At 37.1% G+C, this 27,728-nt stretch overlaps 1 protein-coding gene across 1 annotated transcript; it reads left to right on the plus strand.

Moving 5' to 3' along the window:
- Positions 1 to 24,440: 24,440 nt before the first annotated feature.
- On the plus strand, positions 24,441 to 26,198 carry LOC140184053 (uncharacterized). The gene is made up of 4 exons (XM_072234334.1): positions 24,441 to 25,345; positions 25,561 to 25,752; positions 25,894 to 26,094; positions 26,156 to 26,198. Exons 1-4 carry the CDS (start codon positions 24,441 to 24,443, stop codon positions 26,196 to 26,198), a joined length of 1,341 nt encoding a protein of 446 aa, XP_072090435.1.
- The last annotated feature ends 1,530 nt before the right edge of the window (positions 26,199 to 27,728 follow it).

Below are 27,728 nucleotides of genomic sequence, written 5' to 3' on the forward strand. Positions count from 1 at the left end.
TCATTGTATGAAACACCAACTCCTTCATCCCACTTAACTGAAGTGTAAGCACAAGGCCCAATATCAGTATACTTCAAAGCATTACTGATAGTCTCATTGTATAAAACTATATCTCGGCTCTTTACATATGAGTGAGCAGTGCCTTCATGATAAGTCATATTGGCATAAAATTCTTTGACCAACAAGGGATAAACAGGCTTTTTGATATCAAAAAGATGATTCCAGTCCAGAAAAGTCAAGTTATCAACAAAAGAAAAACCTTTTCTTTTCAAAGATTGCAGATCAGCTAGAAAAGAAGGACACAGGGTACGATACTGGATAACCCCTTCATAAAAATTATTGTTCATGGCAGATTTGAATCTATAAGGGGGTTATAGTTCGAATGAGAGGTCAAAAAGTGAGCTTTGTGATCAAATGGCCCAATATCAGGTTCACTAACTGATTTGAGAGGAACTCGAGTTTTACCTCTCTGTGATCGCACAGGAACTGACCTTGCCCTGGGTTGTGGTGGCTCGGGAACAGGTTCCTCCGTCCCTGGACGCTTCCCTTTGGATGAGGATGGCTTTGCAGAACCAAGTTTTGAGGAGCCAGGCTTGGAAGGTGTGGCCTTTGGCGGTGGCGTCGGCTTGGCTGAGACAGGGATCCTTGGCGTGGTCTTGGTTCGGGCCATGGGACTAGAGCGAGGAGGAGAGGTAGGAGGAGAGGGTGAAGGCGTGAAGGTTCGGTCTTGGGAGCGAGTTGCAGGTTTGGTGGAGTGCTTGAATATTTTCTTACGAGAAGGTCTTGTAGCCAGGGTTTTCGTCCTCATTTGGTAATATTTAGGCTTTTGATGGAAGACAAGCAGTAAAGAGGGCCGGAAGAAATTGAAAGGTTTGAGGAGAAGTTATGAAGGGAAGAGAGTGAGTGTTGGTAATCGTACCCAAAAGTGAATTTTTGATGAGCGGATAATTATTACGCTTTTTGGCATTGTTTTTAGTATGTTTCTAGTAGGATTTAGTTAGTTTTTAGTATATTTTTATTAGTTTTTAATTAAAATTCACTTTTCTGGACTTTACTATGAGTTAGTGTGTTTTTCTGTGATTTCAGGTATTTTCTGACTGAAATTGAGGGACCTGAGCAAAAATCTGATTCAGAGACTGAAAAGGACTACAGATGCTGTTGGATTCTGACCTCCCTGCACTCGAAGTGGATTTTATGGAGCTACAGAAGCCCAATCGGCGTGCTCTCAACGGTGTTAGAAAGTAGATATCCTGGGCTTTCCAGCAATATATGATAGTCCATACTTTGCCCAAGATTTGATGGCCCAAACCGGCGTTCAAAGTCACCCTCATAATTCCCAGCGTTAAACGCCGGAACTGGCACCAAAGTGGGAGTTAAACGCCCAAACTGGCACAAAAGCTGGCGTTTAACTCCAAGAAGAGTCTCTACACGAAAATGCTTCAATGCTCAGCCCAAGCACACACCAAGTGGGCCCGGAAGTGGATTTTTCTGTCATTTACTCATTCCTGTAAACCCTAGGCTACTAGTTCTTTATAAATAAGACCTTTTGCTATTGTATTTTCATCTTGAGATCTTTGAATCTTTTGATCACTGGGGGATGGCCTCACGGCCATGCCTAGACCTTGTTCTTATGTATTTTCAACGGTGGAGTTTCTACACACCATAGATTAAGGTGTGGAGCTCTGCTGTACCTCGAGTATTAATGCAATTACTATTGTTCTTCTATTCAATTCAGCTTGTTCTTATTCCAAGATATTCATTCGCTCTCAAGAACTTGATGAATGTGATGATTATGTGACGCTCATCATCATTCTCACTTATGAACGCGTGACTGACAACCACTTCCGTTCTACAAGCAAACAAGGCTTGAATGTTTATCTCTTGGATTCTTTAATCGGAATCTTCGTGGTATAAGCTAGAATTGATGGCGGCATTCAAGAGAATCCGGAAGGTCTAAACCTTGTCTGTGGTATTCTGAGTAGGATTCAATGATTGAATGACTGTGACGAGCTTCAAACTCGCGATTGTGGGGCGTTAGTGACAGACGCAAAAGAATCACTGGATTCTATTCCGACATGATCGAGAACCGACAGCTGGATAGCCGTGCCGTGACAGGGTGCGTTGAACATTTCCACTGAGAGGACGGGACTGTAGCCATTGACAACGATGATGCCCAACATACAGCTTGCCATGGAAAGGAGTAAGAAGGATTGGATGAAGACAGTAGGAAAGCAGAGAGACGGAAGGGACAAAGCATCTCCATTCGCTTATCTGAAGTTCTCACCAATGATTTACATAAGTATCTCTATCTTTATCTTTGTGTTTTATTCATATATCATCCATAACCATTTGAGTCTGCCTGACTAAGATTTACAAGGTGACCATAGCTTGCTTCATACCAACAATCTCCGTGGGATCGACCCTTACTCGCGTAAGGTTTATTACTTGGACGACCCAGTGCACTTGCTGGTTAGTTGTGCGAAGTTGTGTTTATGCCATGGTATTGAGCACCAAGTCTTTGGGGCCATTACTAGGGATTATTTGAGTTGTGAAAAGTAGTGATCACAATTTCATGCACCAAGTTTTTGGCGCCGTTGCCGGAGATTGTTTTGAGTATGGACAACTGACGGTTCATCTTGTTGCTTAGATTAGGTATTTATCTTCAGAGTTCTTAAGAATGAATTCTAGTGTTTCAAGGAGATGATCTTATCATCACCAAAGCTGATTGATTTTCATCAATTTAGCTCTTGAATGCAATGTCCTGCTGAAGCTTGGCTATCCATGTCTAATTCCTTTAGACTGAAGCTTTAAACTAACATTGCATGATTCCTAGAATTCTCATTAAGAATTTTGATACCTTTATTTTCTTTTCCACTTAATTTTCGAAAAAACCAAAAAAAAATTTTACAAAATCATAAAAACCAAAAATATTTTACGTTTCTTGTTTGAGTCCAGTGTCTCATTTTGAGTTTGGTGTCTTGCATGCATTGTTTATTTGATCTTGGTTCTATTTTCAAGCCAATAATACAGGGAACTGAAGATTCAGTACATGCAACAGAGAAATTATACAGAAAAAGCTGGGCGTTCAAAACGCCCAGTGAAGAAGGAAAAACTGGCGTTTAAACGCCAGCCAGGGTGCCTGGCTGGGCGTTTAACGCCCAAAAGGGTAGAGCTTTGGGCGTTAAACGCCAAAATGTGCACCATTCTGGGCGTTTAACGCCAGGATGGCACAAGAGGGAAGATTCTGTTTTTAATGCAAATTTTTTTCAAGTTTTCAAAGTTTTTCAAAATCAAATCTTTTTCAAATCATATATTTTCAATCAAATGTTTTCAAAATCAATTTCTTTCCTTTTTCAAAAATACTTGCTATCAATTAATGATTTGATTCAACATCTCAAGTATGTTGCCTTTTCTGTTGAGAAAGGTTTAATGTTTGAATAATATCTTTTCTTGTTAGCCAAGTCATTAATTTTCAAAATCAAATCTTTTTAAATTATTTTTCAAATCATATCTTTTTCAAAAATAGTTTTCAATCATATCTTTTTAATTTCTAATTTCAAAATCCTTTTCAAAAATCACTTGATTTCTTTTTCACTCTTGGTTTTCGAAAATCAATTAGTGTTTTTTCAAAATATTTTTAAAATCTTTTACTTAATTTTCGAAAATTTCTTCCCCTCTTCTCACATCCTTCTATTTATGGAGTAACACTCCTCCTCAATGCACAATTCGAACTCTATCTCACTAAGTTTGAATTCTTCTACCTCTTCCTTCTATTTTTCTGTTCCTCTGACACCTCAAGGAATCTCTATACTGTGACATAGAGGATTCCACATTTTCTTATTCTCTTCTCTTTCATATGAGCAGGAGCAAAGACCAAAGCATTCTTGTTGAGGCTGACCCTGAACCTGAAAGGACCTTGAAGCGAACGCTAAGAGAAGCTAAGGCACAACTCTCTGTAAAGGATCTAACAGAATTCTTCAAAGAAGAAGAACCCATGGCAGCCGAAAACAACAACAATGCCAACAATGCAAGGAAGGTGCTGGGTGACTTTACTGCACCTACTCCCAACTTCTATGGGAGAAGCATCTCTATCCCTGCCATTGGAGCAAACAACTTTGAGCTTAAGCCTCAATTAGTTTCTCTAATGCAACAGAATTGCAAGTTCCATGGACTTCCATTGGAAGATCCTCATCAGTTTTTAGCTGAGTTCTTGCAAATCTGTGACACTGTCAAGACTAATGGGGTTGACCCTGAGGTCTACAAACTTATGCTATTCCCTTTTGCTGTAAGAGACAGAGCTAGAATATGGTTAGATTCACAACCTAAAGAAAGCCTGAACTCTTGGGAAAAGCTAGTCAATGCCTTCTTGGCAAAGTTCTTTCCACCTCAAAAGTTGAGTAAGCTTAGAGTGGAAGTCCAAACCTTCAGACAGAAGGAAGGAGAATCCCTCTATGAAGCTTGGGAAAGATACAAACAATTGATCAGAAAATGTCCCTCCGACATGCTTTCTGAATGGAGCATCATAGGTATTTTCTATGATGGTCTCTCTGAACTGTCCAAGATGTCTTTGGATAGCTCTGCTGGAGGATCTCTTCATCTGAAGAAGACGCCTACAGAAGCTCAAGAGCTCATTGAAATGGTTGCAAATAACCAATTCATGTACACTTCTGAAAGGAATCCTGTGAACAATGGGGCAAATCAGAAGAAAGGAGTTCTTGAGATTGATACTCTGAGTGCCATACTGGCTCAGAACAAAATATTGACTCAGCAAGTCAATTTAATTTCTCAAAGTTTGTCTGGAATGCAAAATGCACCAAGTAGTACTAAGGATGCTTCATCTGAAGAAGAAGCTTATGATCCTGAGAACCCTTCAATGGAAGAGGTGAATTACATGGGAGAACCCTATGGAAACACCTATAATTCTTCAGGGAGAAATCATCCAAATATCTCATAGAAGGATCAACAGAGACCTCAACAAGGTTTCAACAACAATAATGGTGGAAGAAACAGGTTTAGCAATAGCAAGCCTTTTCCATCATCTTCTCAGCAACAGACAGAGAGTTCTAAGCAGAGCCACTCTGACTTAGCAACCATGGTCTCTGATCTAATCAAAACCACTCAAAGTTTTATGACTGAAACAAGGTCCTCCATTAGGAACTTGGAGGCACAAGTGGGACAGCTGAGCAAGAGAATTACTGAACTCCCTCCTAGTACTCTTTCAAGCAATACAGAAGAAAATCTAAAAGGAAAGTGCAAGGCCATCAACATGGCCGAATTTGGAGAGGATGAAGAGGCAGTGAGCGCCACTGAGGAAGACCTCAATGGACGTCCACTGGCCTCCAATGAGTTCCCCAATGAGGAACCATGGGAATCTGAGGCTCACACTGAGACCATAGAGATTCCAATAGATTTACTTCTGCCATTCATGAGCTCTGATGAGTATTCTTCCTCTGAAGAGGATGAGTATGTCACTGAAGAGCAAGTTGCTAAATACCTTGGGGCAATCATGAAGCTAAATGACAAGTTATTTGGTAATGAGGCTTGGGAGAACGAACCTCCTTTGCTCGCCAAAGAACTGGATGACTTGTCTAGGCAGAGATTACCTCAAAAAAGACAAGATCCTGGGAAGTTTTCAATACCTTGTACCATAGGCACCATGACCTTCAAGAAGGCTCTGTGTGACTTAGGGTCAAGTGTAAACCTTATGCCTCTCTCTGTAATGGAGAAGCTAGGGATCTTTGAGGTACAAGCTGCAAGAATCTCACTAGAGATGGTAGACAATTCAAGAAAACAAGCTTATGGACTTGTAGAGGATGTTTTGGTGAAGATTGAAGACCATTACATCCCTGCTGATTTCATAGTCCTAGAGACTGGGAAGTGCATGGAGGAATCCATCATCCTTGGCAGACCCTTCCTAGCCACAGCAAAGGCTGTGATTGATGTTGACAGAGGAGAATTGATCATTCAAGTGAATGAAGAATCCTTTGTGTTTAAGGCTCGAGGATATCCCTCTGTCAACATGGAGAGGAAGCATGAAGAGCTTCTCTCAAAATAGAGTCAAACAGAGCCCCCACAGTCAAACTCTAAGTTTGGTGTTGGGAGGCCACAACCAAACTCTAAGTTTGGTGTTGAACCCCCACGTTCAAACTCTAAGTTTGGTGTTGGGAGGTTCCAACATTGCTCTGAGTATCTGTGAGGCTCCATGAGAACCCTCTGTCAAGCTACTGACATTAAAGAAGCGCTTGTTGGGAGGCAACCCAATGTTATATTTTCCTTTGTTATTTTATGTTTTCTGTAGGTTGATGATCATGGGAAGTCACAAAATCAATTGAAAAAGCAAAAACAGAATGAAAAACAGGAAGAAAAACAGCACACCCTGGAGGAAGATCCTGCTGGCGTTCAAACGCCAGTAAGGGTAGCAGTTAGGCGTTTAACGCCCAGTCTGGCACCATTCTGGGCGTTTAACGCCAGAAAGGGGCACCAGACTGGCGTTAAACGCCAGAAAAGGGCAAGCACCTGGCGTTAAACGCCAGAAATGGGCACCAGCCCGGCGTTTAACGCTAGAATTGGCATGAAGTGCATTTTTGCACGCCACCTGGTGCAGGGTTGAATTTTCCTTGACACCTCAAGATCTGTGGACCCCACAGAATCCCCACCTACCCCACCACCCTCTCTCTTCTTCACCCATTCACCAATCACCTTAACCCCTCACCTATCAAATCCCATCTTTCTCTTCACCACTCACATCCATCCTTCATAAAACCCCACCTACCTCACCATTCAAAATTCAAACCACTTTCCCATCCAAACCCACCCATAATGGCCGAACCCTACTCCTCTCTTCACCCCTATATAAACCCATCTTCACTCCTTCATTTTCACACACCCTAAACACTACTTCTCCCCCCTTTGGCCGAACCACAAAGCCACCTTCATCTCCTCCATTTCTTCTTCTTCTACTCTCTTCTTTCTTCTTTTGCTCGAGGACGAGCAAATCTTTTAAGTTTGGTGTGGTAAAAGCATTGCTTTTTGTTTTTCCATAACCATTTATGGCATCCAAGGCCGGAGAAACCTCTAGAAAGAGGAAAGGGAAGGCAAAAGCTTCCACCTCCGAGTCATAGGAGAGGGAGAGATTCATCTCAAGGGTGCATCAAGACCACTTCTATGAAGTTGTGGCCTTGAAGAAGGTGATCCCCGAGGTCCCTTTCAAACTCAAAAAGAGTGAATATCCGGAGATCCGATATGAGATCCGAAGAAGAGGTTGGGAAGTTCTTACCAACCCCATTCAACAAGTCAGAATCTTGATGGTTCAAGAGTTCTATGCCAATGCATGGATCACCAAGAACCATGATCAAAGTGTGAACCCGGACCCAAAGAATTGGCTTACAATGGTTCGGGGGAAATACTTAGATTTTAGTCCGGAAAATGTAAGGTTGGCATTTAACTTGCCCATGATGCAAGGAGATGAACACCCTTACACTAGAAGGGTCAACTTTAATCAAAGGTTGGACCAAGTCCTCACTGACATTTGTGAAGAGGGCGCCCAATGGAAGAGAGATTCAAGAGGGAAGCCGGTTCAATTGAGAAGGCATGACCTCAAGCCCGTGGCTAGAGGATGGTTGGAGTTTATCCAACGCTCAATCATTCCCACTAGCAACCGGTCCGAAGTTACTATAGACCAGGCCATCATGATTCATAGTATCATGATTGGAGAGGAAGTGGAAGTTCATGAGGTTATAGCCCAAGAACTCTATAAGGTGGCGGACAAGTCCTCCACCTTGGCAAGGTTAGCCTTTCCTCATCTCATTTGTCACCTCTGTTATTCAGTTGAAGTGGACATAGAAGGAGACATCCTCATTGATGAGGACAAGCCCATCACTAAGAAAAGGATGGAGCAAACAAGAGACCCCACTTATCATGAAATCCCTGAGATACCTCAAGGGATGCACCTTCCTCCACAAAACTATTGGGAGCAAATCAACACCTCCTTAGGAGAATTGAGTTCCAACATGGGACAACTAAGGGTGGAGCACCAAGAACATTCCATCCTCCTCCATGAAATTAGAGAGGATCAAAGAATCATGAGAGAGGAGCAACAAAGACAAGGAAGAGACATTGAGGAGCTCAAGCACTCCATAAGACCTTCAAGAGGAAGAACAAGCCGCCATCACTGAGGTGGACCCGTTCTTTAATCTCCTTGTTCTTTATTTTCTTGTTTTTCGAATTTTCATGCTTATATTTATCCATGTTTGTGTCTTATGATCATTAGTGTCTTAGTGTCTATGCCTTAAAGTTATGAATGTCCTATGAATCCATCACCTCTCTTAAATAAACAATGTTCTTAATTGAAAAAGAGAAGAATTGCATGAATTTTGAATTTTATAACAGATTAATTATTTTGATGTGGTGGCAATACTTTTGTTTTCTGAATGTATGCTTGAACAGTGCATATGTCTTTTGAATTTGTGGTTCATGAATGTTGGCTCTTGAAAGAATGATGAAAAAGGAGACATGTTACTGAGGATCTGAAAAATCATAAAAATGATTCTTGAAGCAAGAAAAAGTAGTGAATACAAAAAAAAGAAGAAAAAGAACGAAAAAAGGGGAGAAAGAGAAAAAGAAAGAAAAAGAAAGAAATAAAGTTGTGATCCAAGGCAAAAAGAGTGTGCTTAAGAACCCTGGACACCTCTAATTGGGGACTTTAGCAAAGCTGAGTCACAATCTGAAAAGGTTCACCAAATTATGTGTCTGTGGCATGTATGTATCCGGTGGTAATACTGGAAGACAGAGTGCTTTGGGCCATGGCCAAGACTCAATAAGTAGCTGTGTTCAAGAATCATCATACTTAACTAGGAGAATCAATAACACTATCTGGATTCTGAGTTCCTAAAGAAGCCAATCATTCTGAATTTCAAAGGATAGAGTGAGATGCCAAAACTGTTCAGAGGCAAAAAGCTAAAAGCCCCGCTCATCTAATTAATACTGATCTTCATAGATGTTTTTGGAATTCATTGCATATTCTCTTCTTTTTATCTTATTTGATTTTCAGTTGCTTGGGGACAAGCAACAATTTAAGTTTGGTGTTGTGATGAGCGGATAATTTATACGCTTTTTGGCATTGTTTTTAGTATGTTTCTAGTAGGATTTAGTTAGTTTTTAATTAAAATTTACTTTTCTGGACTTTACTATGAGTTTGTGTGTTTTTCTGTGATTTCAGGTATTTTCTGACTGAAATTGAGGGACCTGAGCAAAAATCTGATTCAGAGACTGAAAAGGACTACAGATGCTGTTGGATTCTGACCTCCCTGCACTCGAAGTGGATTTTCTGGAGCTACAGAAGCCCAATTGGCGCGCTCTCAACGGCGTTAGAAAGTAGATATCCTGGGCTTTCCAGCAATATATGATAGTCCATACTTTTCCCAAGATTTGATGGCCCAAACCGGCGTTCAAAGTCACCCTCATAATTCCCAGCGTTAAACGCCGGAACTGGCACCAAAGTGGGAGTTAAACGCCCAAACTGGCAGAAAAGCTGGCGTTTAACTCCAAGAAGAGTCTCTACACGAAAATTCTTCAATGCTCAGCCCAAGCACACACCAAGTGGGCCCGGAAGTGGATTTTTCTGTCATTTACTCATTCCTGTAAACCCTAGGCTACTAGTTCTTTATAAATAAGACCTTTTGCTATTTTTCATCTTGAGATATTTGAATCTTTTGATCACTGGGGGCTGGCCTCACGGCCATGCCTAGACCTTGTTCTTATGTATTTTCAACGGTGGAGTTTCTACACACCATAGATTAAGGTGTGGAGCTCTGCTGTACCTCGAGTATTAATGCAATTACTATTGTTCTTCTATTCAATTCAGCTTGTTCTTATTCCAAGATATTCATTCGCTCTCAAGAACTTGATGAATGTGATGATTATGTGACGCTCATCATCATTCTCACTTATGAACGCGTGACTGACAACCACTTCCGTTCTACAAGCAAACAAGGCTTGAATGTTTATCTATTGGATTCTTTAATCGGAATCTTCGTGGTATAAGCTAGAATTGATGGCGGCATTCAAGAGAATCCGGATGGTCTAAACCTTGTCTGTGGTATTCTGAGTAGGATTCAATGATTGAATGACTGTGACGAGCTTCAAACTCGCGATTGTAGGGCGTTAGTGACAGACGCAAAAGAATCACTGGATTCTATTTCGACATGATCGAGAACCGACAGCTGGATAGCCGTGCCGTGACAGGGTGCGTTGAACATTTCCACTGAGAGGACGGGACTGTAGCCATTGACAACGGTGATGCCCAACATATAGCTTGCCATGGAAAGGAGTAAGAAGGATTGGATAAAGACAGTAGGAAAGCAGAGAGACGGAAGGGACAAAGCATCTCCATTCGCTTATCTGAAGTTCTCACCAATGATTTACATAAGTATCTCTATCTTTATCTTTGTGTTTTATTCATATATCATCCATAACCATTTGAGTCTGCCTGACTAAGATTTACAAGGTGACCATAGCTTGCTTCATACCAACAATCTCCGTGGGATCGACCCTTACTCGCGTAAGGTTTATTACTTGGATGACCCAGTGCACTTGCTGGTTAGTTGTGCGAAGTTGTGTTTATGCCATGGTATTGAGCACCAAGTCTTTGGGGCCATTACTAGGGATTATTTGAGTTGTGAAAAGTAGTGATCACGATTTCGTGCACCAATTTTCAAGCCATGCAACTGCATCATCTTTTGAAAAGACTTGAAATGACATGACCTCATTCAAGAAAGATTTTATTTGATTTAATAAAAATAGGGAATTAAATTTTAAATTTTGAAAGACAACAAAAGTAGACTGAAACCCTTTTTGGATCAAAACAAAAATTGAGTTAGCTTGAAAACCTTTTCGGGCCACAAAACAAAAAAAAACTTTTAAGGAAGACTTAAGCACACAAGCCATCAAAAATCAAGTAAGCAAGAGTGTAACATTCATATTGGGCCCAGATGTGGTTTGGATTTCTGTGTAACATACAAGACTACTTAGATCTGATTTGAGGTTGGTCCACTTGAAGTAAGCCCAGAACACACTAACTTGAAGGAAGCGTTCATTACCTACCCAGAATTGTCTCATACCTGTTCATGAGACAAAAATCTCAAGCAAATACATCAGTATTTTTCAAATAAAGAATCATAACTCAGAATTCCTAGACAAGTCCTAAGCATACAGAATCTATCCTCAGCTAATGGTTTTGTAAAAATATCTGCCAATTACTCCTCTGATTTAACAAATTGAATGCAAATATCCCCTTTTTGGACATGTTCTCTTATTGAGTGAAATTTCACTTCAATATGTTTAGTCCTAGAGTGCAAGACTGGATTTTTAGAAATATTAATGGCACTCATATTATCACACATCAAGGAAATATTTTCAGCCTTTAATTTGTAATCAGCAAGCTATGTTTTTAACCATAAAAGCTGAGAACAGCAAGAAGAAGCAGCTATATACTCAGCCTCTGCAGTGGATAAGGCCACAGTTGGTTGCTTCTTACTTGACCAAACATTTAAGGACTTTCCAAGGAAGCAACATAAACCAGAAGTGCTCCTTCTATCAACTCTATCACCAGCAAAATCTGCATCACAATAACCAACTGCAGAAAAATCATCAATCTTAAGATACCATAGACCAAAATTGGATGTGCCATGAACATATCTAATGATCCTTTTAACTGCAGAAAGATGTGACTCTTTAGGTTTGGATTGGAACCTAGAACACAATCCAACACTTTGCACAATATCAGGTCTAGAGGAAGTTAAGTACATAAGAGAGCCAATCATCCCTCTATACCTAGTCTCATCAACATCTTTCTCGGTTTCTCCCTTATCTAATTTAGAACTAGGATGCATAGGAGTTCCCATGGGTTTGGCATTTTTCATACCAAATTTTTTAACTAATTCCTTGGCATACTTTTCTTGATGAATGAAAATACCATTTTTAGTTTGTTTAATTTGCAGCCCAAGGAAGAAATTAAGTTCACCCATCATACTCATGTCAAATTCGCTTGTCATGAGTTTTCCAAATTCAGAACAAAGGGATTCATTTGCCGATCTAAAAATAATGTCATCAACATATATTTGGACTAGAATAAAAGAATCATTAGAGTTCTTGATAAATAGAGTTGTGTCAGTGGTGCCTCTTTTTGAAAACCATTTTTCAAAAGAAAAGAGCTAAGTCTCTCATACCAAGCTCTAGGAGCTTGTCTTAAACCATAGAGAGCTTTAGATAATTTGAAAACATGATTAGAATGTTCTTTATTTTCAAAACCAGGAGGCTGCTCCACATATACTTCTCTATTTATCACACCATTCAGAAATGCACATTTCACATCCATTTGATATAATTTAAAACCACAAAATGCAACATAAGCTAAGAGAAGTCTTATGGCTTCCATTCGGGCAACAGGGGCGATGGATTCATCAAAGTCTATTCCTTCTTCTTGGTCATATCCTTGAGCCACTAGCCTTGCCTTGTTTCTTGCAATGCTACCATCTTCTCCCAACTTGTTCCTAAATATCCACTTGGTGCCGGTCACTTTCTTTCCACTTGGCCTTGGAACTAAAGTCCATACTTGGTTCTTTTCAAACTCAAGAAGCTCATCCTCCATAGCTTTAACCCAAGATGGGTCACTAAGTGCTTCCTTGACGTTTTGAGGCTCTATTTGTGATAGAAAGGCAATGTTGGATACTTCATTGGCCTTTCTAGTGGAAGACCTTGTTTGCACTCCATGAAAGACGTCCCCAATGACAAATTCCTCAGGATAATTCTTCAAGAATCTCTACTCACGAGGTCTGGTGGACTTGGAGGCAGATTCAGTCACCAAGGGATTCTGGGCGCTGCTGGCTGTAGAATTTCCTTCAGATTCATGAGACAAAATGGAATTGTCTCTTGAATTTTCAGCATTTGCAGTTTCTGGTTCAGTTTGTCCAGAATTTTCTTTTTCATGATTTTGAGCGGTTTCATCCTCCTTTTGAGCTTGATTTCCTGCATCACAATCTTCCAAAATGCTTTGTACCAAGTTAGTATCACAAAATGTAACATGTATGGACTCCTCAATAATTCTAGCATCTTGATGATAAACCCTATATGCTTTACTAGTTGTGGAATATCCTACAAACAAACACTCATAAGCCTTTGGATCAAATTTACCCAAATTTTCTTTGTTATTTAAAACAAAATATTTGCATCCAAAGATGTGCAAGTAATCTAAGTTTGGTGGGTAGCCTTTCCAAAGTTCATAAGGGATTTTCTTCAAAAATTTCCTTACGATTGTTCTATTCAAAATGTGGCAGGCTGTGTTAACCGCTTCAGTCCAAAGGAATTTTGGAACATTACTCTCACAAAGCATAGCTCTTGTCATTTCTTGTATGCTTCTATTTCTTCTTTCCACAACACCATTTTGTTGTGGTGTCCTTGGACAAGAGAAGTTGTGAGATATTCCAAATTCCTCACAAAAGAATTCAAACAAATTATTTTCAAATTCAGTTCCATGATTGCTTCTTATAGAAGAGATTTTCAAATCCTTTTCATTTTGAATTTTCTTGCAAAAAGGTTCAAAGGCTGAAAAGGCTTCATTTTTGTGTGCAAGAAATAAAACCCAACCAAACCTAGTATAGTCATCCACAATTACTAAACCATAATATTTACCACCTAGGCTTTGAGTTCTTGTAGGACCAAATAAATCAATGTGTAGCAACTCAAGTGGCCTTTTAGTAGAGATGTCTTCCTTTGGTTTAAAAGAACTTTTTGTTTGTTTTCCCATTTGGCAAGCATCACAAGTGATGTCTTTGTCAAACTTTATCAAAGGAAGACCTCTTACTAATTCTTTCTTCACAAGTTTGTTTATTTGAAACATACTTGCATGGCCCAATCTCTTGTGTCATAACCACTTTTCAGATTTTTTAGAGTGAAGGCAAGCTACATTTTGATCTTTTAGTTCATCAAGAGTAAGTCCATACATATTATTAAAATGCTTGGCAACAAACATCACTTCATTTGTCTTTTCATTAACAACACAGCATTCAAATCTTTTGAAAATTACTAAATAGCCTAAATCACACAGCTAACTTATACTCAAAAGATTGTGCTTCAAACCACAAACCAAAAGTACATCATCAATGAAGGTAGATTGCTCATTACCTACTTTTCAAACAGCAATGATTTTACCTTTACCATCATCTCCAAATGTCACAAAACCTCCATCATACTTATTTAGTTTGATGAAGTAGGTTGACCTTCCAGTCATGTGCCTTGAACATCCACTATCCATGTACCACATGTCCTTTTTGTTCTTGGATGCTAGGCAAATCTGCATGATGAGTTTCAAGTAGCCTTAGGTATCCAAATTAATTTGGATCCTTTGAAGTTAATCCATCTTGGTTGCCCAAGGGCATTGAAATCACAAACAACATTGTAGACTTTATTTCCTACAACTCTCTTTTCAATGAAGCATTGTGCATATGAATGACCAAATTTCTTACAATTAACACAATGATTTTCTGATGTGTGTTGCTGAAATTGAGGTGAGTTATATTGCTTGAAATGATTAAAGTGTTGAAATTTTCTGGTTTTTGGAGGAGACACATTTCTTTTGACAAGATGATTTTTATTAAAGTTATTCCTCTTTGCAAAAGCATTTTCACCAGAATTTTATTGAACATTTTTACCTTTCAAAAATGAGGTTTTGTTGTAAAATGGTGGTTTCTTGAAAGCAGCCTTATTTTTCGAAATGTAACCCAAACCTGGCCAGTTTGAACTCGGACCAGTTCTTGGTGAAGGCTCAGCTTTACTTGTGTATTCTTCATCAGATTTTTCTTCACAAGTTGAGACATATCCGATACCTGATTTGTTTAGTATGGATTTTGTATTTGATGAAGAAGCCACAAATTTTATAAAGGAAGTGTTAGAAACTGCATCTTCCTTGGCTATGTAGCCTAAATCAGATTTTTCAAACAATGGTCTTTGACTTGCAAGTAATTTATCCAAGTTACTAGATTCTTGAGCAAATTTCACCAAGTCACCATTCAGCCTTTTAATCATATCATTTAATATTTCATTTTCAACAATTAACTCATGAGAAGGATCCAGCATGTGCTTTCCTTTTAATTTTTCAAGTTCAGATTTTAGAAATCTATTTTCTTCAATAATGTCCAAAGCACATTCAGTTTCCTTCACTTTTTCTTTTAAAAGATCATTTTCAGCTCTTAAAACATCTCTTTCAGATCTACATTCATTGTATTTGTCAAGCAGTTTTGATGTATTTAAAGTGAGATCATCAATGATAGCATGCAAGTCCTCAATGGTCAAATCATAATAGTTTACCTCATCAAGATTGTTGTTTCCAGCCATGAAGCAGTCTTTGTCATCTCCTTCAGATTCTTCTTCGTCATTTGAGTCATTCTCAAGATCCCCCCAAGCTGCCATGAGTACTCTCTTCCTTTCCTTCTTTCCTTTGTCCTCCCTTTTGAGCTTTGGACAGTTTGACTTGAAGTGTCCAGCCTCCTTGCAATGATGACACGTCACCTTGCTCAAGTCTATCCTGTGCTCCTTTGAACTTGAACCCTTGTATTTGCCCTTGCTCTTCATCATCCTTCTAAATCTCCTAGCAAAAAATAAAAGCTCGTCATCTGAAATACCATCACTAGACTCACTCTCTTTCGGTTCTATTTGTGACTTTAGGGTTGTTCCCTTTTTCTTTGAGTCTGTGTTTGTGTGTATGGCTTCATAGGCAAGGAGTTTTCCTCTCAGCTCATCATAGGTTATGGGACTTATGTTGTTACTCTCGGTTAGGACAATGGCAGTGTTTTCCCACTCTTTTGTGAGGCTTCTAAGGAGTTTTCTCACCAAGGTTTGTTCTGCATAGTTTGTACCCATAGCATCAAGGTTGTTGATTATGATTGAGAATCTCTCAAACGCTTCATCAATTCTTTCTCCATTCTTCATGCTAAACATCTCATACTCTTTTGCAGCATATCAATCCTCATTTCTTTGACTTGTTTAGTGCCTTCGTGTGTAACCTGGAGTTTTTCCCAGATTTCTTTGACTGTCTTGCATCTAGACACCTTCCGGTACTCTTCAAAGCTGATAGCACAGTGAAGAAGGTTGATTGCTTTAGCATTCAGCTCTATCTTCTTCTTATCATCTTCATTCCATTCAGCTTCTTCTTTTGGAGTCACCACTCCATCAGCACTTATTTTTGTTGGGATCTTTGGACCGCTCACAACGATCTTCCATATGTTGTAGTCAATGGATAGGATGAAGATCCTTATCCTTTTTTTCCAGTAGGAATAGTTCTTCCCGTGAAGAAGGGTGGCCGGTTGTTTGACTGGCCTTCAGTGAGAGTGTAAGCAACTGTGGTTGTGCCCAAGTTGTTCGCCATTGGATCTTTGCTCCAAGCGGTTGAGCTTGATTTTTTTGAGACCTTAGCTCCTGATACCAAATGAAGGTTGTGGTAGACTTAGAGAAGGGGGGTTGAATCTATGCCTTCCTAGTAAGTTGCTGTTTTGACCCTTTTTAATCAAAATTACAATTCTGATTCTGCTTGAACTCAGCAGCAGAAATTTATGAGACAATTTATTTTTTTCTCATGAAAATCAGAAAACAGAACTCAGCAGAGAAGAGAAAAGTGAACACCAGCATGTATCCTGGTTCGGTTGCCTTGTGCTATGCAACCTACATCCAGTCTCCTCCACAACTATGGAAGAATTTCACTATAGTTAACAGTACTACATACACCAATTTCACTTTCAAGTTCTAACCTAACTTGACATTGGCTATGCTAACACCTAACTATTCATTCTTAGTGCTAACCCAACTAAGAAAGGGATACCAAACATGTACAAGATACAAGACATAAACATACCTAAAGAAATCAGAAAATAACTCTAGGCTTTTCTCTTAAGTATTTCACTCAGCCTTTTTCCACTCATGGCTTTTACTTGAGTTTTCTCACAATGCCTTTTCTCACAGAAATTACAGAAAGATAAACATAGAAAAGTACATTACAATCAGTAAAACATGAAGGAGATTGACTTCATCAACAGCCTCTTTTGCTATGTGAAAAACCAGCTTTGCAAACCTCTGATTTAGTTCTTCAGTACTGGCCGAATGCTTCTTTGATAGAGAGCATTATCCAAGTAGAGAAACTTCACAGGGAATACTTCACAGAACACAACTCTCAAACTCTGGTTTTTCTCTCCTTGCCTTTGAATGAACAGTAAGCTTCTTTTTATCTCCTTGTATGTTGCTGGATTCCTCTTCCAAGGTCAACACCTTGAGCCTTGAGCTTCACCAACCCACATGTTCACTTTTTCTCTTTAATCCTCAGAGTAGAAACTTTTCCTCTGACTTCCTCATCTTGACCGAAAGCCACAAAGCAGTAACCATGGAAATCTTCTCATGGTCAACTTGATTTTAGCCATTGAAAAAACTACTTGGTCCCCAAGTATCACTTGTGACCGTAGATGTGAAGCAGAATAGGGTAGAGAACAACTTTTCCTTGAATGCCATTTTCGGATAAAGCAGAGAGTTGGGGCGAAGAGAAGAAGATTTGATGCAAGCAAGATGAGATGGATTACCTTTAACCTAAGCTTGATTTGGTTTGGATTTTCTGATTAGATTTCTGTGTGTCAAGTTTAGCCTTTCTCTCTCTTACTTCTTTGGTGTTTTGCTTGGTGAAGAAGCTCTTTCTCTTTCTTACTTTTCTGAAGATTTGATTTGACTTGATTTGAGAGGAGAGGAACGTTGCTTTGGTTGGAGCAATATGGTGGGAATTGAAAATCAATTCGGGCTTGGATCAGGTTCTTCTCAAGTTCAGCCTGTTGGTGCCATGCCTTGCTTCTTTGAAGAGTTTTTGCTTGAGATGAATGATTTGGGCTTGTCTTTATTTTTGCTTACCATTCAGCCCATTAGCATATTTCATTTGTTTGATGTTGGGCTGCTGTAACACTTGTTTTTAGCCTGCATCACTAATCAAAGATAATCAAAAAACTAACTGTGTGATTAGCCCACTAATCAAATGTTTGTCATCATCAATTCTATTAGTTAATTTCTTAACTCAACACTATACTCCAACAACAATAAGAGCTTGACAAAATCGAAACATATAGACATCAAGTTCTTAGTTGTTAAGGAGAAAGTTCAAGAAAAACAGATTTTCATAGAATATATAGGAACAGAGTATATGCTAGCAGACCTATTGACTAATGGATTGATCCCTAAAGTCTTTCATGAGTGCATTGCTTGGATCGGTGTCAATATTTGTGATGCCTTGATTTAGTGGGAGTTTATTTTATGCTATATGTTCTATGATAGATATTGAATTATTTTTCTGCAGAATTAAGTTGATGGTTTATTTCATGTTGTGTGAAATGTTTATTTCGCAATATTTATTTTGTGTTTGATCTCAATAAGAATTTTCAGTGTATGTATGCTGATAAGTTCTGCATAATTCAAAACTCTTCATCTTCCTCCTCCTCATCTTCTATTGTTTCTTCTTTTTTTCATCATCATCACCATATTCTTTTTTTTTCTTATTCATCTTTTCCTTTTTATTTTACCTTCTTAAGTTTCTTCTTATTTTACTCTTTTAACAAGAATAAAAAAAATCAAACAAAAAAGAAGAAGAAACACATAATGCTGCAAAATTACTTGGAAGAGGATGGACTTACATTCATTCAATTAAAAGAAAGAAAGAAATAAGAAAAAAAGAAGAAAAAATGCAGTATTAGAGAAAATATTTTTTTATATTTACAGCAGATTTGGGTGTAACACGAGGATATTTGGGTGTAACACGAAGATATTCGAGTGTACGATAAACCCCATTTGTAGGGTTTATCTTGTATTGATTTTGGAGATTTTATCACCTTTTACCCACATTTATTCAATGAAATAGCATGGTTTTGTATATTCCCCTTTAATTGTGCTTAAGAGTGAAAACATGCTTTTTAGGTCTTAAAATAAATAAATTTAATTCACCTTGATTCCATTAGATGCCTTGATATGTTTGTTAAGTGATTTAAGGTTTAGGAGGCAAAGATTGGATCAAGGGAATGAAGAAAGAAAGCATGAAAAGTTGGAGAACTCATGAAGAAATGAAAGAACCGGAAAAGCTGTCAAGCCGACCTCTTCGCACTTAAACGACCATAACTTGAGCTACAGAGGTCCAAATGATGCAGTTTCAGTTGGGTTGGAAAGCTAACATCCGGGGCTTCGAAACAATATAAGATTTGTTATAGTTGCATCGCGCATAGGGGCACGCACGCGCACGGTACGCGGACGCGCCGATGGTGGCACATGACCCACTTAATGCAACACGTGGCCAACGATTTTAGAAGCCTTGTGGGCCCAATCCAACTTATTTCTGATGCTATTTAAGCCAAGGATTGAAGGGGAATCAACATGCTTTTACAGACTTTTTCATACTTTTAATCATTAGTCATAGTTTAGTTTTAGAAGTAGTTAGAGTTAGAGAGAGAAGCTCTCTCTTCTCTCTAGAATTAGGATTAGGAATTAGGGTTAGATTAGGATCTCATAGTTCTAGGTTTAATTCAAGTCTCCTTCTACTTCTACCTTCAATTGATGATTGCTACACTTTGGTTCTTCTTTCTATCCCTATCCTCTTGTTGTAATTTCTCTTATTTTATTTCTAGGTTTTGTAATTGAGATATTTTTGTTCTTTTGTTTTCTTTTAATAATGCAATTTGAGATAATTCATGTGATTGTGATGTTGTTGATTGTTGTTTTGTTAATTCTTTGTAATTGTTGGTTGTTGATTCCTTTTATTCTTACAAATAAAAATGCTTTCTTTCATTACCCTCCAAGTGTTTGATGAAATGCTTGAGAGGATGTTAGAGTAGAATTCTATGTTCTTGGCTTGAGAAGGTGACTTAGGATTTCTTGAGTTTCTAGTGTCCAATTGATTGATAGTTGATAGCCATTGACTCTAGCCTTCAATAATCCAATTAGTGAAAAGCTAGGACTTATGGACTTGGATTGATATTACTCACTTCACTTTCCTTTGCTACTTGATTAAAGGATGACTTAGTGAGATTAATCCTTGCAACTACCATGCTTGTGGCTAGTGATAATGATGAAGACCCTTGACAACCAAACATTGCCAAGACCATTTTGTTAATACAATTTCATTACCATTTGCTATTCATTTTTCTCATCTAAAACCCCAAAATAAATAAATCCATAACCAATAACAAGAACACTACCCTGCAAGTCATTTGAGAGATGACCCGAGGTTTAAATACTTTGGTTTATAGATTTTAGGGGTTTGTACTTGTGACAAACAAATTTTTGTATGAGAGGATTATTGTTGGTTTAGAGACTATACTTCAACGAGATTTCATTTGTGAAATTCTAAACCGTCAAAAATCTAATCATCAGTGTATTGTTTAAGAATTTTCAGTGTACGTGTTCTGATAAGTTCTGCATAATCCAATACTCTTCCTTTTCCTCCTCCTCATCTTCTGCTACTACTTCTTCTTTTTCATCTTCTTATTTCATATTCTCATCATTCTTCTTGAAGAAAAAAATTAAACAAATGAAGAAAAAAATACTTAATGTTGCAAAATCAAAAGAAAGAGGAGGAGGGAAAAAATACAGCAAAAACAACAGTAATAAAAAACGACGATGAAAATGAAACACGCAAAGAAAAAGGAGGAGAAACGCAAAAAAGAAGGAGAAGAAGAAGGAAGATGAGGAGGAGGAAAGCGGGATACAAAAGAGAAATAACGTGATTTCACGTGTGCGTTATGTAACTCACTTGTATTTTTTGATGCCAAAAAGACTTGTATGTGTAGTAGTACTCATATTAATTATAATCACAAATCACAAATTATGCTATTTCAAATTAAATGACTTATAGAATGATAATCTCATTTATTGTTATAAATGTTAAATTAAATAAGTAATAATTAATTTTGATTTGGAATTAAACGAGAATAAAACCAGATATTATCTTTTGGACTTTAGATATATTATCATTTAGACCTTAGATACTATTTTTATTTGGGTTTTAGGGTTTAATGAGTATCATGCTCAAATATAAATAGTGACTTATAGATTTCGATCCCAATATACCAAAGTCGCGTCAGCAACTCTTTCCCCATCAAAGAAGTTGCAATTAAGCCGACCTATTAGAGATACAGAAGGTTTTGGTTGAGAAAGACTAAGACTACTCTTTCATTAATTTTTAATTTTTATGAGTAAATGTACATTTCTACATTATGATATATTTTTTGTGATTCAATATAAATGATTTGAATTAATAAAATAATTTATTCTAACAAATTTGGTCAAGGGAATGAGGGATGAAGTTATATCTGGAATTTGAGAGTCAAAAAATAGAATGCAGGACTAGTGGGGAGCTTGAAACAAAATTTTGGGGGGCCAGATAAAAGATAATTGTCAAGATGCTTTTCATATGAATCTCATTTAAGATAAGTTCGTCTAATTTCATCTCTCTTATTTGGGTGATATTACCAAATTTAAAGCCTTTTTCTAGGGTTTCGTTCCAAAAAATTAAGGTCAAACTCATTAAAGTAACGAAAAATCTTATTTTTTTCGTGATTCATTAAAGTAGAAGAACTATCTACAACTGTTGATATTGTAAAGTTATATGTTCTCCTTTTTGAATATTAGCATTCCTCTTAAAAAATACATCAATTCTTTGATTTTTTTTATGATTATTTTATATAAAAATTTGAATATATATCCTGTAAAATATGTAAAAAAGAAGTTAGAAGGACAAATGTTAAAATTTATAATATTTATTAATTTTTTTTATCAATTTATACAAATACAATAATATCAATACTTATTGAATATTCTAATATTTTTTATCATATGAAAAATTAAATTAAATTAACAGTAAAATATAAAATAATATTAAATTACATAAATAAAAAATACCTAATTTTTTATATTTGAACCTAAAGGTAGAGAGAGTGTTGCTTATTGAATAGAGGAGGTGCAAAATGTGAATACACTCAGTTCAGTCCAAATCCAACATGTTGGAATATTTAAAACTAAAAGCTATTGTACAATAAATGCAAGAGATGAAGATTGAATTTTGATATTTTAAATCATAATAAAGTATTTAAACCAACTGAATTATTTTTTATTTTTTAAAAAGTATTACTAATTTTTTTAACAAAAATTTTGGGACTATGACCCCCTTATCTCAACTAAGCTCCGCTCCTGTGCAGGACTATTCAAAAAAATTTGTTGATTAATCTAATAATGAACCAAACTTATTTTCAAAAGAATTATTAGGAAAATGTAATGTGCTATTAGGAGAATAATTCAAATCAGCATCATACAAATTAGTATAGGAAGTCATGCATTGATAATCATTTAAGTATGCTGGTCTTTTTTTTTTTTAGTAGATCTCCGAAGTTTTTTTTTTTTTTTTTTGGACTTGGAGTAGATCTCCGAAGTTGATGACTATATGATGCAGGTTCAGTAGTATCATTGAAATCATTTTGGGCTTGAGAATGTATTATCTATACTTTTCCTATCTTGATTAGGGGATGATGCATGAGAGTGCATGCCAAGTGATTTTATGAGTGATGTGTCAGAATTTGAGTGACTGTGCATGGGTGATTGTTGTGAATCTATGTTTGTGTATATGTTCTTGTGCTATGCTACAATCCATAAGAAAGGGTCATCAAATGCAATTAAATTTTGCATTGGAGAATCAGGGATGACTTCCAATGTCACTTGGCTATCAAGTATGGAATCATGTAAAGAAAATGGAAGTATGTGTTCATAAAAAGTTACATTTCGTGAAATGATTAAGGACTAATCCGTCGTGGATCTGAGCTCCATTTAAAGGTCTGTTGCTAGCCAATGGGTTACTGCATGCACAAGGCGGTCTTCGAATCTCCGACGTTTGCTTAAGCAGACGAGTGAACTGACCACTCGACCAATCCAAATTAGTTCTTTTAACCCCTTCTTTACAATTTAAATAGATACTTTTTTATTTTTTTATCTAATTTATTTCTAAGAGTTGTTAAAGTTGAGATATGCTAAACATCTAAATATCTTAAGGTATAAAATGTCTGATAATTTGAGATTGAGAATTTAAAATGGTAAGACATTGTTTAACAAAATACTAGAAATTCTGTTAATGAGATGCACTGAATATGTTATTATATAGTGTCAGAATTTTTTTAGCATATTTAAATAAAATATTAATGTCCTTGTAACCTTTAAAAAATTTTAATGTTTTCTTTCAATTATGCTATTTTATTGAGATATCTTAACACGAGATTTTTTATGCAAAATGCCTTTTGATGCATATATAGAAGTTGGTTAGTCTAACTTTGAACCATTATCAGTCTTAATTTTCTTTAATAGTGTTATAAATTGAGTTTCAATTAATTTCACAAAATTCTTTACTAAATCAGCTACTTCTTTTGTTTTTATAAAATACAGACAGGTAAGCCTATTTTTATTATCTACAATAAACAAAAAATATTTAAAATCTGAAATTGAAATAGTGTCTATAGAGCCCCAAATATTCATATACACAATATAAAAAATATTATCACTTTTAAAAGTTCTTGATACACAAATGGAGACCTCTTGTGCTTTGCATAATGGCATGAGTCACATGATTTGTAACTCTCAGACAAATGCAAATCTGTTAGAAAATTAAATTAAGAGGTATGCAAGTAACAAAAGTTTAGAAAAGTCAAAGGCAAAATTCAATTTGAATTCAAAGTGGTTACAAGTTCATGGTTCATCACCAAGATTCTACAAACTTCTTGTGCAATCTATCAACTTGCATAGATTAGAATTTTCATGAAGCATGGTTAAAGAATTGAAGAAGCAAAGTTTGAGTTGAATACAATAATCATCAATTGGCTAGATATTGCTAGAAGCTAATGTTGGAAGCTTGAAGATTTTTGAAGAACATTCAAGAAAGTAGTATAACTACAACATTCTACAACATTGAAGAATTCAAAATCAAATTGAATTGAAATTAGAAGATTATAGAAGCTACATAAATGCAAGTTGAAAGAAGATTCATGAAGCCAAGTCATAAAATGGTAGTCATTACAAAATTGATTTGTGATTCATAAATTATTATTTTAGTAGGAAGCATTGCCTATATAAAGGTACATATGCCTTGTGTATTGTATGTGTGTTCATAATGAAATGGGTATGTTTGTGAAAATTCTCTCCCTTTGTTTTATGAGTGTTAGTGAGTTTGAGAGATGAAAAATATGATAGCGTCGTTTATATGAGTGAGTGATCCTAGGGCCAATATAGTGTGGGTATTATACTTACATTTGGTATCAGAGCTGGTTAATCCAGCGCCTGGTGTGTGAGAGTTTGCAAGGTGTGGGAGAGTTCTCACATAGTTGTTGATTCATAGAGTCGGTATGGCAAACACTTTCAATATTGTGTGGTCCGGTCCCAAATTAGATGGAAAACTCGATTATAGTTATTGGGAGACTTTGATGTATACCCATTTGAAGGCCCAGAACCTGTGGAATTTCATTGAACCGGGTTTGCAAGAAGGAGCAGATGCTGCCCAACAGAGGAGAGATCAATTGGCGCTATCTCAAATTCATCAAGGAGTAGACTATATGGTATTTGGCAAAATAGCAAATGCCAAAAGTGCAAAGGAAGCATGGAACACGTTGAAGCTGTCATACAAAGGCGTAGATAAAGCTCAAAAAGCAAAGCTACCGTCTTTGAGAAGAGAATATGAAAGGTACGAGATGTCGAGCTCAGAAACTGTTGAGCAATATTTTACTCGTGTTACAGATCTTGTCAATAAGATGAGAGTCTATGGAGAAGATATGCCCGATAGCAAAGTAGTGGAGAAAATTCTTCGCACCATGCCGATGAAGTATGACCATGTGGTGACTACGATACTAAAGTCACACGATATGGACACCATGACGATTGCAGAGTTGCAAGGAACCATGGAAAGCCACATCAGTAGAATACTAGAGAAGTCTGAAAAATCAACCGAGGAAGCCTTGAAAAGTCGAGTGAATTTCAACAACGTTGCAGAATCAAACCGTACACAAGAAGGACGAGGTCGTGGTTTTAATTTTCAAAGTAGAGGTAGAGGAAGTTTAGAGGTAGAGGTCGTGGCAATTACAACCAAGGAAGTTACAACAATTTTACACCACTTAATCAAGGAAGAGGTGGAACGAATTTCAGGCCTATCAATCAAGGAAGAGGTCGAGGAAATTTTCATCAAGAAAGAACCAATTTCAACTGCTTTCATTGTGGAAAGTATGGACACAAAGCAGCAGATTGCAGATTCAAAATGGTGAATAATAATCAAGCACACGTTGCAGAAAATCAGCATCAAAATACTGATGATAATCCGGGTACTCAGACTTTATTTTTTACAAGTAATTCATGTGCTAAAGATGAAAATATATGGTACTTGGATAATGCTTGTAGTAATCATATGTCTGGTAGAAAGGAGTTATTTTCTTCATTAGATGATTCAGTTAAACTATTATTGAAGTTTGGTAATAGTACAAAGATCCCTATTGAAGGAAAAGGGCACATACCAATCAGATTGAAAGATGGTTCTCTGAATTATATTTCTGATGTTTTCTATGCTCCTGATCTTGATTACAATTTACTGAGTATGGGGCAATTATCTGAGAAAGGATATAAGATGATAACTTATCATGGATATTGCACTGTATTTGACAACAATGGAAGGTTCATTGATAAAGCAAAGATGACTTCAAACAGAATGTTTCCGTTAAAAATTCAACATGTTAATCCCTCTTGCATGAGTTCTGTGATACTTGATGATAACTGGTTGTGGCATATGCGGTTTGGACACTTTTATTTTTCTAGCCTAAACTACCTGTCAAGAAAAGGACTTGTTTCTGGTCTACCACGGATTCATATTCCCAATTGTATTTGTGAGATTTGTCAACTGGGAAAGAAGCACAGGGATCCATTCCCTACAGGAAAGTCTTGGAGAGCTAGAAGATTACTTGAAATTGTGCATTCAGATCTTTGTTCTGTAGAAGTTCCAAGTAATGGTGGTAGCAGGTACTTTATCACTTTTATTGATGATTTTAGTAGATATACATGGGTATACTTTCTGAAGCAGAAATCAGAAGCATGTGATGTCTTTAAGACATTCAAGGCGTTAGTCGAAAAACAAAGTGGCTGTAAAATCAAAATTCTCAGAACAGACAGAGGAACAGAATATCTTGCATATTCAGAATACTTTAAGCAACACGGAATTCAACACCAACTAACAACTAGATACACTCCTCAACAAAATGGAGTTGCTAAAAGAAAGAATAGAACCATCATGGATATGGTCAGATGCATGCTCAAGTCAAAACAAATGCCTAAAGAGTTTTGGGCAGAAGCAGTCGCAACAACAGTTCATATTTTAAACAGGTGTCCAACAAAAATTGTTCGTGATAAAACTCCAGAGGAAGCTTGGAGTGGAAAGCGGCCTTCCATTCATCATTTCAGAGTCTTTGGGTGTATTGCTTATGCCCACGTACCAGATCAATTAAGGAAGAAGTTAGATGACAAAGGCGAGAATTGTATCTTTATTGGCTATAGCACAGACTCAAAAGCATACAAGTTGTACAATCCAGAAACAAAGAAAGTGATCATTAGCAGAGACGTGAAGTTTGACGAGAAAGCCATGTGGGACTGGAACACAAAGACAGAAAAGCAGTCGATTGTAATTTCAAATACATGTGATGATAATGAAGAAAGACAACCAGATGCAACCGAACAACCAGAATCATCTAGAAGACCTCAAAGAGAGAGGAGACTACCTGCTAGATTAGCAGATTATGAAGTTGGCAATGACAACGATTCGTCTGATGAAGAAATCATAAATTTTGCTCTATTTTCAGATTGTGAGCCGTTGAACTTTGAAGAAGCCTTTAAAGACAACAATTGGAAGAAAGCAATGGATGAGGAGATTCATGCCATTGAGAAGAATGACACATGGGAGCTGATAGATTTACCAACAACTAAGAAGCCGATTGGAGTAAAGTGGGTTTACAAGACTAAGTACAAACCCAATGGTGAAGTTGATCGTTTCAAAGCAAGATTAGTTGCAAAGGGATACAAACAAAAACCAGGTATCGACTACTTTGAAGTATTTGCTCCTGTTGCTAGATTAGATACTATTCGTATGATTATTTCACTCTCGGCTCAAAATAAGTGGAAGATACATCAAATGGATGTTAAGTCTGCATTTCTAAATGGCACTTTAGAAGAAGAAGTGTATGTTGAGCAACGTGAAGGATATGAAGTTCTTGAAAAAGAAGATAAAGTTTATAAATTGAAGAAAGCTTTGTACGGCTTAAAGCAAGCACCAAGAGCATGGTACAAGAAGATTGATTCTTATTTCATTGAGAATGGTTTTAGAAGATGTCCGTTTGAGCATACTCTTTATATCAAGTTCGTTGAACCTGGAGATATCTTGATCGTGTGTCTTTATGTTGATGATTTGATCTTTACTGGGAATAATTTGAAGGTAATTGCAGAATTTAGGGAGGCTATGATAAAGCACTTTGAAATGACAGATATGGGCTTGATGTCTTACTTTCTTGGCATTGAAGTGGTTCAAAGAGATGATGGAATTTTCATTTCTCAAAAGAAATATATAAATGATATTTTGAAGAAATTTCAGATGGAGCATTCAAAGC

Source organism: Arachis hypogaea, chromosome 4 (genome assembly GCF_003086295.3).
Source record: "Arachis hypogaea cultivar Tifrunner chromosome 4, arahy.Tifrunner.gnm2.J5K5, whole genome shotgun sequence".
Lineage (NCBI taxonomy): Eukaryota > Viridiplantae > Streptophyta > Magnoliopsida > Fabales > Fabaceae > Arachis > Arachis hypogaea.